This window comes from Drosophila sulfurigaster, chromosome 2L, assembly GCF_023558435.1.
Source record: "Drosophila sulfurigaster albostrigata strain 15112-1811.04 chromosome 2L, ASM2355843v2, whole genome shotgun sequence".
Lineage (NCBI taxonomy): Eukaryota > Metazoa > Arthropoda > Insecta > Diptera > Drosophilidae > Drosophila > Drosophila sulfurigaster.
This window is the reverse complement of record NC_084881.1, coordinates 11,531,859-11,549,494: the sequence shown is the minus strand read 5'-3', so window position 1 is coordinate 11,549,494 and position 17,636 is coordinate 11,531,859. Positions and strand designations below refer to the sequence as shown.

General features: G+C 34.2%; 1 protein-coding gene across 2 annotated transcripts in view; it reads right to left on the bottom strand.

Annotated features, from left to right (window-relative positions):
• LOC133835612 (discoidin domain-containing receptor 2) overlaps positions 1 to 17,636 on the bottom strand; it is a 159,696-nt gene continuing 142,060 nt past the window's right edge. For both annotated transcript variants that reach the window (XM_062265628.1, XM_062265639.1), the window contains exons 15-17: positions 5,667 to 5,829; positions 2,315 to 2,464; positions 1 to 2,248 (exon numbers count right to left, since the gene is read on the bottom strand). In XM_062265628.1, coding sequence (XP_062121612.1) covers positions 2,084 to 2,248; positions 2,315 to 2,464; positions 5,667 to 5,829 — 478 coding nt within the window. In that variant the 3' untranslated portion in view covers positions 1 to 2,083. The remainder of the gene's footprint in view (positions 2,249 to 2,314; positions 2,465 to 5,666; positions 5,830 to 17,636) is intronic.

Genomic DNA, 17,636 nt, shown 5'->3' with positions numbered 1-17,636 from the left:
TTTTTTTTTTGTTTTTCGTTTTTTATTTTTATTTCAGTTTATTTTTGCATTTAGTGTACTTAGGATTTCTGTTACAATGTTGTTTTTGTTTGTTTTTGTTATTTTTAGCTGCAATTTCGCTTAAGCTACATATTTGTTTTTCTTTTCGTGTGTTTTTTTGTTCTTTTCTTAGCTTTTGTTTGCCTTCGTTACTTAAACTTCTTTTATTTTGTTTTTTTGTCATTTTCAATGCGCTTTAATTTCTTTTTCTTTAACATGATTGTGCTCAACGTTTTGTTTTTCAATTTGTTTTCTCGTTTTTAATTATATTTGGAAAATAATTAATTAATATAAATTGCCATAAATTGAATTCGTTGCAGGTGAAAATGTGTTTTTGTTGTTGTTGTCTTGACAATTTCTCTTGTTTATAATTGAAGTATGTGTATCGTGATTATTAATTAAATGTACGTAATGTAATTATAATTTTAATTGCATTTAACTCTACGATGCAAAATCAGCATTTATGATTGGAATAAACTATGAAACAATTTTTTAATGTTTCAACTATATCGATTGCACAATCAAATTATTCTAAATGCATTTTGATTACATTCAATTGGAAAAGAATTAAAGATTAAGTTTCGGCCTGCCGAACTTTAACTAATTATTCAAATTGAGTTTAATTAAATATATATATTTTGAATATTTGCGAGAATATTTTATTTATTTGATTTTTGTTTTTTCTTTTCTTTTTTTTTGTTGCAGTGGCGAAACCTCGTTAAAGCTTATTGATAAGAAACACAAGATAAGATCGCAAGATGATTGAAATGAATCGCGGAAAAGGCACAGGAAAAGGTTTTTCACATCAATACAAACACAAACAGAAAAAGGATACTATAGCAAACCAAAGTTCAAGTTAATAATGTCATTTGATATGCGTCTAATTGACTTTGTTGTTTGATTCAAAGTTGAAGCTGTCTGATTTTTGAATTCTTAGCGTATCTCAGATATTTCGCTATTTCGATTATCTGGTTCACTTCTCTCTATTAGCTTAGGCAGTTCTAGAAGCATTTTTGTTGTTGCATCAATTGAAATCTAAATATGTCAATTATTGTCAAAATTATACGCAGGTTTTCTAGATCCGTTCCTTACCTCAAATGTGACCCATCAAAATTAAATTTTGAGTTGGAATTGATAGAGTTTTGTTGACAAAGGGGGCTTGCATAGAGCTACGCTTATGAGTATATTTATCGATACCTGTATATATGTATATATAGACTTCTTTATATACATTTAAAGCAAAAATTATCAGATAGAGAGAGCATTCAGGTGGAGGAGCGATAGGTACACACATATGTCAATGATTAAATTTTAGATTCTATTTCATAGAATATGCGTCGAGTACTTCTAATTTTTCTTACGTTTATTTCATATACCATTCAATATATTATTTTTGATATCAACTGTAGTCCGTAGTGAATTGTATTTACATTTATTTTATTGAATAATGCTGAGGGCAAACCTTAAGCTATTGACTCGATATTGAACCTAAAGCTAAGCTAACACTAAGCATCTCTCCTGTGTTTGACCCAAAAAAGTTCTTAAACTATAGACATACGACATACGATATTATAAAGTGCATTGTGCCCAAATCGAAGACGTAATTAGTTCAATTTTGATTCAATTCTCATCTTATTTATATAAGAATCTTTTAGCTAAGTGCAGCTTTTAGTGCCATAATATTTATTCGATTTGATTTAGTGTTTTTCTTCGTGTTCTCAAAGCTTTTTCATATTTTTCTATACCTCTTCGATTAGGGCATTTCAACGGCAACGAGCCGCAGTTTATACATAAATCATTAAATTTTAAATGCATTATATTGAAATGCATAAAATTCGCATCGTGCTTGCCATATATGTATGTATGTATGTATGTAATATAATATTCGATATAAATTTTAAATGTGTGCTAAAATCGCGTGTAGATTCTGCCTGCTGTCTTTCTTTACTTTAGCCTTTGTCTTTAATCTGTTCTAATTCAGCTGTAGCTTTGTTTTTTTCTGTTTTTTCTGTTTTTTGGATTGTTTGCAATTCCAATTTTAACTTCAATACATCAGCGTTTGGGTGCTGGGCTTAAAACCCAAGTTCTTGCGTTGTAAAAACAAATGGATCTCCCGGAAATTGGGTCGACTTGACTCGTTGCGTTGCCAGCATTCGCACATCAGATCGTAAATCTCCCGTGGACAGTTGACTGGCATTGGCAATAGTTCCTGCCACACAAGAGAAGAAATATTAGAAATATTTGGGTTGATTTGTTTAGTTGACTTTCAACTTACATGCATTTTGTCATCCTGATAGATATGCCCGATATTTTCAATAACATTCGCGTCCGACATGTGCTCATAGGGCTGCTCTCGAGCGAATGTTAAAATCTCCCAAAGGGCAACGGCAAAGGACCAAACATCTGATTTTGTGCTGAATTTCGCCTGCAATTAAATGTTTTATTAATGTATATGGAAATATCTTGCAAAATCAACAAACTAGAAATAGCAAAAAAAAGAAATATTCGAGGAGAATATGAATGAACATATTTTGTGCCTTTGGCTTTGTTGTATTTAGCTTGGCTTTTGGTTTAAGAATTTGTGCGGTTGTTGAGCCACAAAAGCCATTCATGTGCACATGGATCCTTTAAGGCAACTTTTGCGCTTTTTAATATGCCATATATATACATATACATACATATATCCGAAACAGCATTTAGCATATCTCAACTCTTGCCCTTTGCCCTTTCTACTCGGCTGCTGCTGTTGCTGCCGTTCATTTGGCCCCGAGGCAATGGCAAAACTCTAAAAGCAGCTTGTACTCGGCACTGTCTAAAACACACACAAACAACCTCGGTAACAACCTCAGCAACAACTGTAGCAACAACAACAACAACAACAGCAACAACAACAACACAACTAACAACTGGAATCGGAGCAACAACTGGCACCATATCTAGTGCGATATGCGTGGGCTTATCCATGACTTTTATCCTTGCTATTTCGAGGCAAAACTTCATGCATGTCCTTTTGACTGCGTGCCTGTTTTCTGCTCTCCTCTCCTCTCAGTCTCCCTCTCTCTCTCTGTCTGCACCCAAACCCCTTTTTCATGTAGTTAATTAATTTATTTAGTGCGGTTTTTCGCTCGGGGATTTACAAAATATTCTTCTCCTTCTCCTTCTCTTTCTCCTTCTCCGTCTCGTTCTCTCGGTCTATGTTTCTATTTTTTTTTTTGTTTCGTTCGCTTGCATAGTATATTTTTATTTTTTACTTTTAATTTGTCTGTATTTTGTTGTTGTTGCTTTGTTTCATTCTTTCTGTCGGGGTTCGTTTGTTTGCTCGGTAATAAAAATCGCGCTCTATGCCATTTTCAGCGTAAATTGAAGTGCTCGCTTCGCATTTTTGATGAGAGTTGCTTGGGCTCGGTTAGGTTAGGAGCGGGAGTTAATGGACTTCAACTAACCGTAAGTTAATTGGATGACTACATGCTAGAGGCACAGCATGCAACTTCTAATCTATTTTATAATTTCTGAATCTGAAATGTGTTTCTTTTTATGCGTTTATATATTGTTTATGCTTTTGTTAAAGCTTTACAGATTTTTTAGAAAGTTTTCAATTGGGAATTAACTTTAATCTTAATTTAACATTTTTAATTTATTGAAATATTTAAAGAAACTAATATAAACAAGTAAGAAAGCTACAGTCGAGTATGCTCGACTGTGAGATACCCGCTACCCATTTTAAATAAAAACAGTATTATTCTCAAAATATACCGAAAATGATACAAAAATTCCTGAAGATATACCAAATGGTATATTTGGTATAGCGGTATAATACCACACTCAAAATATACCAGATGCTGTACAATATACTAGATTGTCCGCCAAAGCAACTAAGACCCCTAGTAAGTAGGCATTTTTGCCCATCCTTTTATAATATCCCTCTACCTTATGGGTAGTGGGTATAAAAAAACAAGCAAGGGATACCTTTGAGAGTTCGACTTTAAGATACACGCTATCCATATTTAATGAAGTCAAACCTTTGCGGTATTATTCTTAAAATATACGAAAGCCATATACCAATAAAAATTTAAACTATACCGAAGGCAATATTTGGTATATCAATATATTATTATATTATTCGTATATATAGTATATATAGTACAAAATATACCAGATTGTCAACCAATGCAATAAAAACCAAAACCCCCTTTAATAAATTTTACAATTTTTATCTGATCTGGTATTAGCTTTAAAATGAATCTTACTATTCGATTTTCATTGGATTTTTGTACTAACTTATTTTTAAACTAAACATTATATTACTTTTTTGAATCGTTGTGCATTTCAAAATGTTTTCATTAAAGTTGTTAGTTTGTGGCAAATATTTTTACGTGGCAGTTTTTTAGAATCAAGAATTAGTTAGAATTAAGAATTTGAGAGCTAAGCATCACTCATACGACTAGTTGTGCACTTCATAATAATTCAATTTCTGCTAGCTCTCTAAGAACTAAAATGACATCATATTTTACATTAACAAACTCTCTTTATTTTGCAAATTCTTGCATTTATTTTTCTGTTTCTTGCTCATTTACATTCAAATGTTAATAATTATGCATTTGAAGCTTGCAATTCGTTTTAAAACAGCGAATCGCAATCATCTCGAGTAAAGTATGAATATCTCCTTTTTTTATTCAAATTATTAGAACTCTTTGCTTATTCGAGCTATCCTAATGGACTTATCTTAGCGCAACGCATCGCATAGCATCGTGCAATGACTTGAAGACCGGAAAAGGTAACTGACATAAATCGCCAGCTTAAAGAGGCAGCAGAAAAAGCAAATTAAAAATAATTAACACAATTACAACTCATTTTGCTGTCAAGCTGCCCCAAGCATTGACTAAACACCTCCCCCGCTCTCCGCTCTCTGCTTTCTGGCTTTCTTCGAAGGCAACACAAGAAGTATTGTGTGTTGCAAGCGCGCGAAGAAGCGAGGGACAAAGCATAGAGGGGAAGGCGGAGGTGGCAAACAGACAGAGGGAAAAAGTGAACACTGTTCATTAATTTATAATTATAAACTTGTGCTTGAGCGCACAATTCATGCAGCAGGTAAAAGACTGCAGCAATTATGAGTGTACGACTGGCAAATACTCTGTAAAGGGAAGAGGAAGTTAAAGGATTGCTTCTGAATTTTCTTGGTATTATGTTAGTATCTAATAAACTTTAGATGCAGTGTATATGATCAATATATATGTAAAGGAATAGTGAATTGAAAACTTATGTAGTTTAAGTTGTTTCCTTACTAATTTTAAAACAACTCTCTTTGACTGGCAAATACTCAAATATGTGAAGAGGAAGTGAATTGATTGTCTTTAGAAATATTTTTGTTAATTTTTATTTATGTAACTTATTCAAATTTAGTTTCATGAAGCTAAGAATGCAACAGACAAAACTGTATGACTGATAAATTCCCTGTGATGAGAAGAAAGAGTGAGTTGAGAGCCTTTGCAATTTCATTTGTTTTCTTTCATCAGTTTAACTTATTTAACTTTATACGGAAAGCCTTTGAAATATAACGTGAGATGGGATCCATTTCTTTTCTTTTACTTACTTAACCTATTTAACTTATTACAACGTTGCAAACTTACCAGCAGCACGCTCTCCCAGGCCATCCAACGAATGGGCATCGGCTGGGTTTGTCGGCCCGTGGTTCCCTCCAACTGGCAATAGTCCGACATGTAGGCCGAACGGTTTATCACAGTGCCAATTGAACAGACCTTGACGCTCAGCTCGGGTCCAATGATGCAACTTCTGCAATGATAAAATGTGGGAGAGAGAAAGAAGTTTGAGATTAAGCTGAGACTTTAGAGAGTGAGAGAGAGGAATACAGAGCGAGAGTTTGGCATCAAAAATCTGTGGCAGCATTGAAAATTCAATTAAAAATACCAGAAATTAAATAAACAAACACATCCGCAGGCCAAAAAGGCAGCCCAGACAGCGACAAGGGAAGCGAGTCAGCTGCCTCAGCTCAGCTCAGTTCAACTGCAGCTTCTGCTTTGGCATCAGTCAGGATATGCTCCTTGCTGACACGAGTTGATTGCTTCGTCGTCCCAATCCCCTTTACATATACCTCATTCCCGTTCCCGTTCCCATTCCCAGTTCCATTACCATTCTCTCTCCCCTTCCCCTTCCCAATCCCATTCCCATTCTCATTCTCATTCTCTCACTCTCAAGCTTGTCGTCGCATGCATTTCAAATGAGCGTCGCTGTCAAACAAACCCCCTCGACATTTTGCCCCATTGCCAGTTGTGCTACACTTCAAGGGGTTGCATGCTTCATGTGTTGCTTGCCTGCTTCTCATGTGGTTGTTGTTCTCGTTGCTGTTGCTTTTGTTGCTCTTGTCATTCAAGAAGGTATTTGCAACTTGATCAAGAGGTTTGCCACAGTTAAGCCTAATGGCTGTGGCAAATACATAATTTATTTGCTTCGATTTGATCCTTAATTAAGGTGTTCCACAGTTCTACAATTATAATTAGGGTTGTATTTTTAGGGGACGTGAACAATCATTAATGCATTGTATAATAATAATAATATAATGCTATGCTTTCTTCAATAACATCTAAAATTACTTTTACATTTTTACATTTTAACATTAATTTATTATTTGGTCTACAGCTATTATATTTCATTTTGTTTCTTCTACCATATATCTGAATCTAATTTCGCAATTGTATTTTTTATGGCGTAAACACTAATTTCTGGTAAGATATAATTTATTATATTCTCTGCAGTTATAACAATTCTTTTTTTTTTATTAATATCTGAAAACTCCTTTGAAATTGTATTTTAGTTACTCTTATTAGTTTATTAATTTCTCTAGTAATTATAATTTATTACCTTCTTCATTAAATACTTAACTTCCCACCTTACTCTAAATAATCTATTATAAGCTCCTCCCAATGTTTTTATTTTTTCATTAAACTGTTTAAGTAAAAAAGGTTCAAATTAACCTGTTAACTTGTTATAAAATAAAATGTGTATACAATTTTCTGAAAATAAATAAAAACTCTCTAAAAAATATATTTTTAATTACCGCAAACACTTAAAAATTTTTGATAAAGAAAAAGTTTTTATTTTATTATATTTACATATCATAATTATTTTACTTCTGAGTCGATTACCTTAGAAGCTAGCACTCCCTTCTTTTAATTTTTATATTATTTTGTATAATTATTAAAAATGTATAATATATAATAATAATAATAATAATAATATTTTACTTTTCTTCGGAGCTCTAAATTGGACTTTCAAATTGTATTTCAGGTTGTCACAAACACACTTTAATGACTGACGTAGCCGCTGCGTTAAAAAGGGTATCCGTTATTCATTATTTTGTTAATAGTTATTGTATTTTTGTTGCTGCAGGGCTTTGCCGGTGCAAAACAGATTTAACATTACGTTTGAAAGCTGGCAAGTGGTCAGTCAGTCCACTGACTACTGAGTACTGAGCAGCGAGTGCGACCCCGAGGGCAGCACCAGCAAACAGCAAGCTTTATATTTTTGTATTATTGTTTCAGTCGTAACCCCAACTCTGGACAAAAAGAAACCGGAAGCAGCGAGATGACTCTGAGGCGGTACAACAAAAACGAAGGATGCGTCAGATGAGGAGAGGAGGGAGAGATCAACAAACGTTGAAGCATGACTGAGAATGACAATATAAGCGGAATGGCAAGCCAGAAATGGGATTGGGATTGGGATTGGAAATGGGGGCGACAGCCTCGGGTGCTGCATACTGCATACTGAGGTGAAGATGCTGGCGGGGTAGGGAGTGGAAGGTGGTGTAGTAAATGAAACCATGAAATGGTAAACACAATCAACATTTGATATTGGGCAAAGCGGAGTGTGCCAAAGTTAAGTAAATACGACGACAGTCTGCAGTTTATGACTGATGACAGCCAACTCCAAACTCGTACCTGCTGCAAGAATTGAGAACTCAAAAAATGGTTGACGAATGCGGAAGGAAAGAAAAAAAGTGGGAAAAGAAATCTAGAAATGATTTTTAATGAACGATGTGGGAGAGCAAAAAAATGTTAAGAAAATATGCGAGTAATAAATTCATAATCAAAGTGGTTAAAATGATAAATTGTGCAAATCTTGAAGCTAGTTTCACTCGTGACTATCGAACATCTGGCACATCTTCAGCAAATTCATTAACGGAAATGCAATCATGTATGCAAAGGGCCCAGGCAAGCGAACCATGTGCTAAATCCCTGGCAAATACGACTAACCAAATGACTGACTGACGAAGGGCCAGCGGGCAATATAATATGAACTCTGTCCCCCACTCTCTGTACATGGAATATTGCCAGCAAATATCCAAAGTTGGAACGGGCATTGCTACGGGTATTACACATAAGCAGACAGGTCTGACGTGCATAATTTCCTGTTGTTCGCCAGCCTCTTAATATCATTGAAAAAGGATATGAAGTGCTGTCATATTACAAATAAAATTTCTGCCTCAAGAGCTCCCATCTCTACTCCTCCTTCTCCACCCACTCGACTTTCGATTGCTCGACATGTAATGCGTTTAGTCCCGCAAATCTCAACCCGAAGAGCCACCCTCTACTTTTTGGCGGACAGTTTCTGATTTCGTGCGTTATAGATTTCGATTTTGAAGACGCACAACAATTGAATTTGAGTTGAGTGAAAGGTTTAATTTTCGGCTGACATGCGATTGTATATGTATGATGACATGGCATTCGGGGGAGGGGTGGGGGGCAAGCTCAGCACACAAATACGAGTATAGTAGACACATGACGCAGTTGCAACATGGATCGAGTGTCGCTTGTTGAGTGAGTAGTTAAGTAGGCTTGTCTAGGCAGTTTACGAATGGGCTAGGATTACCATTTCTATGCTCTTGACATCCATTGACAGCGACACTGACACGTGTCGAGCTTTTCGTCGAGGGTTCAAACAGTGTAATATACTTTGTATATATGCTCTTTGGCCTCATCTTTATTTCCTCCTCTTACTCTCTCTCTTAGCAATCATATCTGTTGGCTGTCTTCAAATTGGCCAATTGATACTCGTATCGCTATTACATTAGCCACCGACTTTAAACCAGATTGTGCTAACTAGATTGTGGCAACTCGATCGATTCAAATACTTCCATTAGCTTCAAAAAGAGGAAAAAGAAAAACCGCACTATTAACCCAATTAATTTGGCAAACACACAAAAACAAACTCACACAAAATTCGACCATAAATTCGGTTAAGAAAAATATTCCGTAAAATAAAACTCTGCCATGTGCTGGAACTGTGCGAGTGTGTTTGTGAGTGTGTGTGTGTGTGTGTGTGTGTGTGTGTGTGTGTGTGTGTGTGTGGACTGGGCCAGAACCAACGTCAATTAAAATGCGCTATAAAAATTTGTAAGCTGACCAACAAATTAAAGCAGCCAAATGGCGGACGCTCCGCCCAAAACAAAAATAACAACATACTAAAAAAAAAAGACAGAAAAATATGTTTGGCAACAGTAACCCAAAAAATACTCTACCAACTGCAGGACAGCTTGAAATGTTTCTTCGAAACATAAATTTGACTTTAACATCTATAAAAAGTTTTAAGGTTAAATTTAGATTTTACAATTAACATTATATACTATATATTTTATTAGGGAAATTTATAGAACACAAAATACTTCAACTCAGATTATATGTTTGTCCAGAAATTAAAGAAATCGCAATTGATTAGTTGAATCTTTAAGAAAGTAATTTAATTTTGTATTATAAAGTAATTTTAATATTTAAGTGAAACATAGTGCTATGGTTGGTAATAAAATTCAATGCGTAAGTACAAAACATAAAAAAACATTTCTTATATGTAGATTTGTAAAACGACAAAAATTTGATGTCCAACACTTGCTTTAAAAAGGCAAAGCTTCTAAAAAATATTCAGTATTTTATTAGCATTTCAGTATTACTTTAGTATTTTAATTTAGCAATAAATACCATTACAAAACATTATTTTCGCGATTTTACTGAATGCGTTTAATTTTTCAAAATATTTATTTAGCTTATTGATTTATCTTTAATTTTTTTTTTAATTTTTAAGGTATGTTTATTTTATAATAAATAATTCTTATTTTTTTTAGTATTTTTGATACGTTTAAACCTCTAAATACTAATTTTAAATGCTTTTTTATATTTCAGTATAAAGAATATTTATTTAGCCTTTTGCTTTATATTTCATTTCATAATTTTCTGTTTATTTTATAACAAATATATATATGGTATATTTTTATTAGTATTTTTATACGTATAAACCTCTAAATACTAATTTTAAATGCTTATTTATATGTCATTATAAAGAATATTTATTTAGCCTTTTGATTTATATTTCATTTCATTATTTTAATTTTAAGGTATGTTTATTTTATAATAAATATATATATATATTTTTAGTATTTTTTATATGTACGTATAAACCTCTAAATACTAATTTGAAATGCTTATTTATATTTCATTATAAAGTGTGTTTGTTTTATGTTTTCGTGTACTTCAACACATTTTATATTACCCAATTTAGTTAGTATATTTAGTATTTTGATAATAAAAGAGCAGACAATGGAGGATGGAGTCGTCGTTAGTTTTGGCCTTTGTTCTGCGCAACTTTCACTAACAAGTTGTGTGCCAGAAACATCAGCAACAGCGCCAACAACAACAACAGCAACAACTACAATAAATGCAACAATAACAACAACTAACGTTGTTCCAGTTTTTGATGCTGTTTTTTTTTAGCTGGCAATTACAAGGATATTAGGTTAACACAAATGCACAACAAAATGTCCTTGGATTTGCGACAAAAACAGAGATAACCAGAGAGAGATACAAAACAGAGAAAATAACAACAGCGAGCGACAGAGCGAGTTAGAGAGACAGAGAGAGAGAGAGAGAGAGCGAAAAAAAGTGGAATAAGAAAAATGAGTACAAAACGCAATAACAATAAATTGCATGCGACTTGCGGCGCACTTTTAAAATGTGTCAGAAAAACATATAGTTATGGGTTTTTAGTTGCCCAGAGTCTGAGCTCAGTTCACACCCAACACACTCCACACAGTAGACAGCCAAGAACTAAGAGCCAACATTTAACACCCAACAACACCAACAACCAACACATTCCTAATGCCATCGCGTATCCACACGACGCGACGGCGGGCAAAATAAATAAAATGCCAGCCAACAACAGCAGAGGAAGCAGCAGCAGCAGCAGCGGCAAGGACAAATAAACGACTTTGGGATTTGCTTTGGCGTGGGACGCGCGGACGAGGAAAGCGTCTTGGCACTTGGTTATAAATTAGAAGCATGTGCCCAGTGGCCAGCCAACTGGGCCTCAAATGTCCAAAAGAACGAAAGTATTGTATATGGCGGCTTTGGCTTAAAGCGAGTTAATTAAAGTCCTTCGCGCCGCTCTTTATCCCTTCGCCACCAGGCCACCAGGCCAAATAAAAATGATGGCCATTAAAAACACGCCATGGACATTAAGTGCATCAACTCGAGTGCTGGAACTGGACTCAACTCAACTCGACTCAATTCAACTGAACTGGTCAGTTGTCTTTTGTCTGTCAGTCGAATGTCTGTCGCAGTTCAATAAACTAAGAAAACAAACAATTAAACTCAAGTCTGATGAGCCATACGAGGTCAAAGGGTGTCTTAAAATCATCCCCCAATCACATCAAATCGCCCCAAGGCGAATGAAAGAGCTGCCTCAAATCGATTCTATATATTCAGTCATGGCAACGGGCCACTTAAAGAGGTCATATGATATGTCAAAGAGTATTTCTAATCAAATGATATTTTCGTATTCGACGTGAGACAAAAAAAATAACACAAGCTCATATTACTTAGGTGAGATTTCAATTCAGCTTCCAAGTTTTCCTTTAACTTTTCTTTAATATCAGTTATGCGAGCAGAGAAAACACCTAGAAGAAAATTCTTAAACTTGAAAAAGACATTTATCCATAACATTTAAAACAAATAACGATAAATTGAATTCAATTGAAAAATAATTAAATAATTGATCACTAAATTTAACATTTTGAATTTAAAAAGCTTTAATTGTTTTAAAAATTTGGTAAGTCTTTCAATAAAATATATTCTTGCAAGTGATGAACAATAAAATTCATTTAATAATTGACAAACATAAATGAACCATTGATTGTCTATTGTCATTTAGACATAGGAATGAAAAAGGTTTCGTTTTTATATTTGAATATCAATGTGACCAATATACATTTTAAAATCATTGTTTAAAGAGATTAAATTCTTAGAACATAAACATTAGATCATCAAATTATTTAAATAGAGCTTTAAAATATTTTGTTAACTAAGTTCTCGATTGTTTCAACATAATCAAAAAACTTCCATTACATGTCTACATTTACTTTTATTATTAAGTACACAGTTCATTTGAATACATTCATTACAAGAGAATGAATAAGAAAGAACCTAAAACTCAAACCGAATTATTGAAATGATCCCTTGACACATTTTCTTAATGCGTTGTTCGACATTATAAACATTGAAAACAGAAAGGTTAATTTTTTATAAAGTTGTCTATGTTAATAGCATTGTTGAATGAATTAGAAAATCGTGAAACACAATTCGAACAAGTTATTGAAATGATCCTTTGACACAGTTTATCAATTTGCTGCCCGACAATTTTGTTGTAAGTGTGTGAAACAAAGCCACAAAAGCAACTACAATCAGTTTGCAAAACAAAAGGACAGCATCCTATATACTACATACATATATAGTATATGTAGTTCTAGTCGTGACCCAACAATCCTCGATATCAATGCCAATACACGAAGCGACAAACGGCAAGCGGCAAACGCTGGACATTACTGGACCATTACTGGTCACTCTCATTGTGTCCCGTTCCGTATATTGTCAAAGGACATCATCAACATAATAGACATGCTATAGCCACAAAAACGGATGTTGAATTGCGCACAAAAAAAAGAAGGAAAATAAGCGTCGAAGGCGAATCGAAACGAAACCAAACCAAAACGGAGCTATGAGAAGGAAATACATGGTTGCGGCGAAACGAGCTTATAAGCTTATGAAGGACCGGGACAGGATTTGATATTTGGTACTGGGACACACACAGGACGCAGGACACACTGGGTCTGACTTGGCTTTCCACTCAATTGAAACGCTTGAATGAATGAACCCATGAATGAAGGACTTCTGCGAAATAACTACAACTACAACGTACAGCTCATGAGCTGAACTGAACTCAACTGGACTGAGCTTTTTTTTTTATCACTCAGACAACATCAGCATCGGTCGAGGGTCCTGGTCCTTATGCTGTGTAAGTGTGTGTGTGTGCCAACAACTATTATCATTTGCCCTGAATTCGCACACACACACAGACACAACAAGTGTAGTTATTGGTGGACCGAGACCCAAAGACACACATACAGGAATAAGTACAGTGGAGGAACCTTTTGCTATACGAGTATTGACTGACCACCACACACTCACACTCACACTCGCAGTGAAAAAGATGAGCTAGGAAGCCAATGGAGCAACCAGCTACAAGCACATAATAGGCCATTTGGACAGCACTTGAGGGTCAAGCCATAATGTATGCTAATGATAACGATGGAGAGACCTCGGCCTCAGCCTCAGTCTCGTTTCTATGTAGCCCCAAAGCATCGATGTCAAAGGTTATGACAAGGCGGCCTCATTTCGCATTTATGATTTTTGCCATTCATGATTGATTTTCTGCACTCATAATTCAGATTTAAGTTTTTCTTTTATGGCTCGAGGTCAACTCTGAAAACACACACGTGCCACTCGGCTGACAAACTGCGGTTACTTCGTCATTTCAGTTTGGATGCAGCAAATCGAATTTGCATGCACTCTAAAGCGATTACTGCGACATGCAATTGGCCTTAAACTGTGACTCGTTATATCGTGCTAAAGTTATATGAATCTTTTAGAAAAATCGTTGTTTGTGTCATGAATATTTGAAGTAAAGTTATGTCATTACTAAACTTAATGTCAAGTAATAGGAAGATTATTAATATTTATTTAGTGCAGTAAAATTTGATTTATTACAAATGTGATTTACATAATTTAGAAACTTTAGATTGTAGAAGTGTAATATTTCATTTATATTCTTTCATTATATTTAGTATTACAAATTCGATTAGTTTGCCCTATTTCACAAGCGTCGATCACACTATTATCGATGTCATTTTTATTACTTTATTATCAATTTCTCAATTTCTGCCTTTCGATACTTACTTATGTTAAGTGTTGCGTAGTACTTAATAGTTACTTCCCTTAAGTGTTGAGCATTGTGTTGTGATAGTTTCATAGCTTAAGTGTTGTAAAATGTATAAGGATTAACGAATACTAAAAGCAGCTACTCTACAAAATTTTCTTTTACATTTTTTTTTTTAACAATTTCTAGCATTTATTTTTAGAATTAGAATTCATTCGACAATTTTGTAATTTGTAACACTTCCTCACTATTGAATTTGTAGAATTTCCAACGATTTGTTTCCTTTAATCTTCTATAAGCGGATCAGCAGCTCAGGTAGCTGTGGTATTGAAGCCAATTGAAATGGAGGGCTATTTGGCATCATTTACACGGAAATTGGCTGGCTTTTAACCTATTTGCATGCAGTTGACATATGGCCATTAATTAAAACATCAACACCATGCCCCCAAACACATTGCAACAGCAACATCAGCGGCAACATCAGCAACAGCAGCGACAAGTCAAGTACAAACAGCAGCAAAACATCGCCTGGAGACTTGCGCAACAATTTCACATGTCAACGCATGCAAAAATTTGTAGGGTAAAAAGGTGGACAGGAGGAGGTGGCGAGGGGAAGGAGAAAAAGTGACTGCTGCCGTGTGAAATGTGATCAGGTGGAAGCAAATGGTTGCCATTGCCAATAAAGGTCAACTGGGGCGGTTTGAGTCTGTCAAGGGGAAGCAGGAGGAGGCGGGAGATGTGAATGCATTTAACCCTTGACAGCGCGACGCGTGCAAATAAAATGAAATGAAGTTCGAGCTGAAGCTGGAGCTGGCGATGTCGTTGGCTGCTGTTGATGCTCGGAACTCGGGAGCTGCTTGTGACGTTGTCATGGCAGACTCTGGAGGATGGTGACTGGTGACTACGACTGCGAGAGTCAGGCAGGAAATAATGTGCAGCCAGGCGGAAGTAGTTGCTATATTCCAACGAATTGATTGACTTTAAATGCAACTAGAGGGCCGCTGAAAGCTGCTACTACGATGCTGCTGCTGTTGCAGCTGCCCCATAAATGCAATGGCACAAGTTGTCAGCAAAATTCAAAAGATTTTATTTGACTTTGGGATTGAGCATGGATGAAATTGCCAATTACTATTAAAAGTTCGTTAGAAATCGAATACATTTTGCACAACTTTGTTTGATTTTATCTGCTTAATTTTAACTTTGCGTAAAGTTCGTCTCCTGACTTGATTTTATTTCTTGTTTCTCTATTAGCATGTTGGTGAAATTAGCTTTGATCCGTATATACATTTCTACTTTACTTTAACTTTAAATTGTTGCACGCTGCTTAAAGGCCACGCCCTGTTTTTTTGTTAGTGGCACGCCTCTTTGTTGCTTCATTAGTGCGGCGCAGCGAGTCGTTTTGAATGATGTGTCCGTGGTTCTTAACTGAAACTCTGCAGCCAACTTGCTTTAATTTGCATTTATGCAAATCGCCTGCATTTGAGGGCTTTCACTTTAACTACTTTCACTGCAGTGTTTCGAGTTGAGTTCGGGTTAGAATGAGGTTGAGGTAAGGTCTGGTCTGGTCTGCTGCGTTTAAGTTGGAATGGATTTACCTTCAAGGGGGCATAAAACTGACTAACTGCCGTAACTCTAGTTCCAGTTCTGAGCAGAGTTGCACTTGGCAACATTTTATGCTTAATTTATGCGCATTTTTCTAGTATTTTTTATTTGCATTTCTGCGCTTTTTTTTCTTTTACTTCTTTTTTTTTTTTTGACTGGAAATTTATTGCATTTTGTTTGCTCGCTTCAATCCGTGCGAGGGCATAACAATTTTCATTTTCAAATTTAGTGACTTTCACTTTTGCCCACCTTCCAGAAAAACAATAGCAAGTTTCGCATGTTCTTCAGCAATTTTTTCTTCTTGTTGTAGTTGTAGTTGTAGTTGTTGTTGCCATTGTGGCAAACTGATTTTTAATTAAAATTTCGCCAGGTCTGAGTTTTTGTTGCTGTGGTCTGAGGACGACGCCGTTTTAATGTTGATTTTATGCAAATGACAATTGATTGAAAATGGCTCTCTGTGTGTGTGTGTGTGAGTTAGTGTCTGTGTGTTTGTGTTGATTGAAGGCATATTAAAATAAATGAAGGCAGGCAACATAATGGCTATAATATGCCATAAACAATTACCATTTAATAAATTATTGCATGTAAATATGCAGACATCGATTGGAATGGTTTAAATACATGTTGTACTCGTACATTCATACGACGTATTATTATTATTATTATTATTATGGCATATATACAAAGCCGAATGAATATATATATGTATTTTTCATATTTATAGTTTTGCATTTATAAACAATTATCTCGCTTACAAAAAGCAAACACAAACGCACGCAGTGCGCGACAAAAATTTAAGATAATAAATTTAAGCAGAGGCATTTTGGATATTTTTAAAGAGGGGATTCACATCAAGAAATACTTTTTTCATAGTTTGTACAGACAAATTCAGTGGCCAGTATAGTTATGTATTTATAAATATTTACAAAATATAATAAAAAGTGATTTGTATAGAAGGAGTAACTATAAAAAATATAAAATCAACAATTTTTTAGTGCTTATAATATATTTCTACCTCTGATTTCTGCTTATTCGTTAATTGGGATTCTTCCATTATATTAAACAATAAAATCATATAATATATAATAATAAAATTTCTAGTTCGTTATAAGTGTTCAATGATTTTAAAATGAAATGTGTAATTTTATAGTTTAAATATTTAGTAGTAATGTGTTTTTAAAATCGTGTTTTCATTTATAAATATTTGTTTGGCATCACAAAAAAAATAAAATGTTATTTTTTCTTCAGTAAGAAGGAGCAGATAAAATAAAATACAAAAACCAAAAAATTGTTATTGTATTTTATTAATAATATACAAATTTTTCTCTTATTATAATTCTAATTCTTTAATTTTAACCAATATGGAAATCACATAAACAGCTTTTGACTATTATATTTTTTTTAAATACTTTAAAAAAGTGAGTAATTTTTATGTTAAAGCAGACAAATTTAAGATTTTCAAGAGATTTTGTTTTTTTTTTTTAAATATTATTTAAATATTTTTTAAAAGAGTGAAATTTAATTTTAATAAATATAAATTACAATTACTTATGCATTTTATTAAAATGCATATAAAAGACTTTATAATAAAATAAATATTATTCTATGATTGTTAAATTCAACAATTTAGGTAAAAATTGTAATCAATTCAAGTCGAAATAATTGTAACTCATTACAACTATTGTTGCAATGATTTATTTTGTAGTCCCTGTCAGAATACGCCT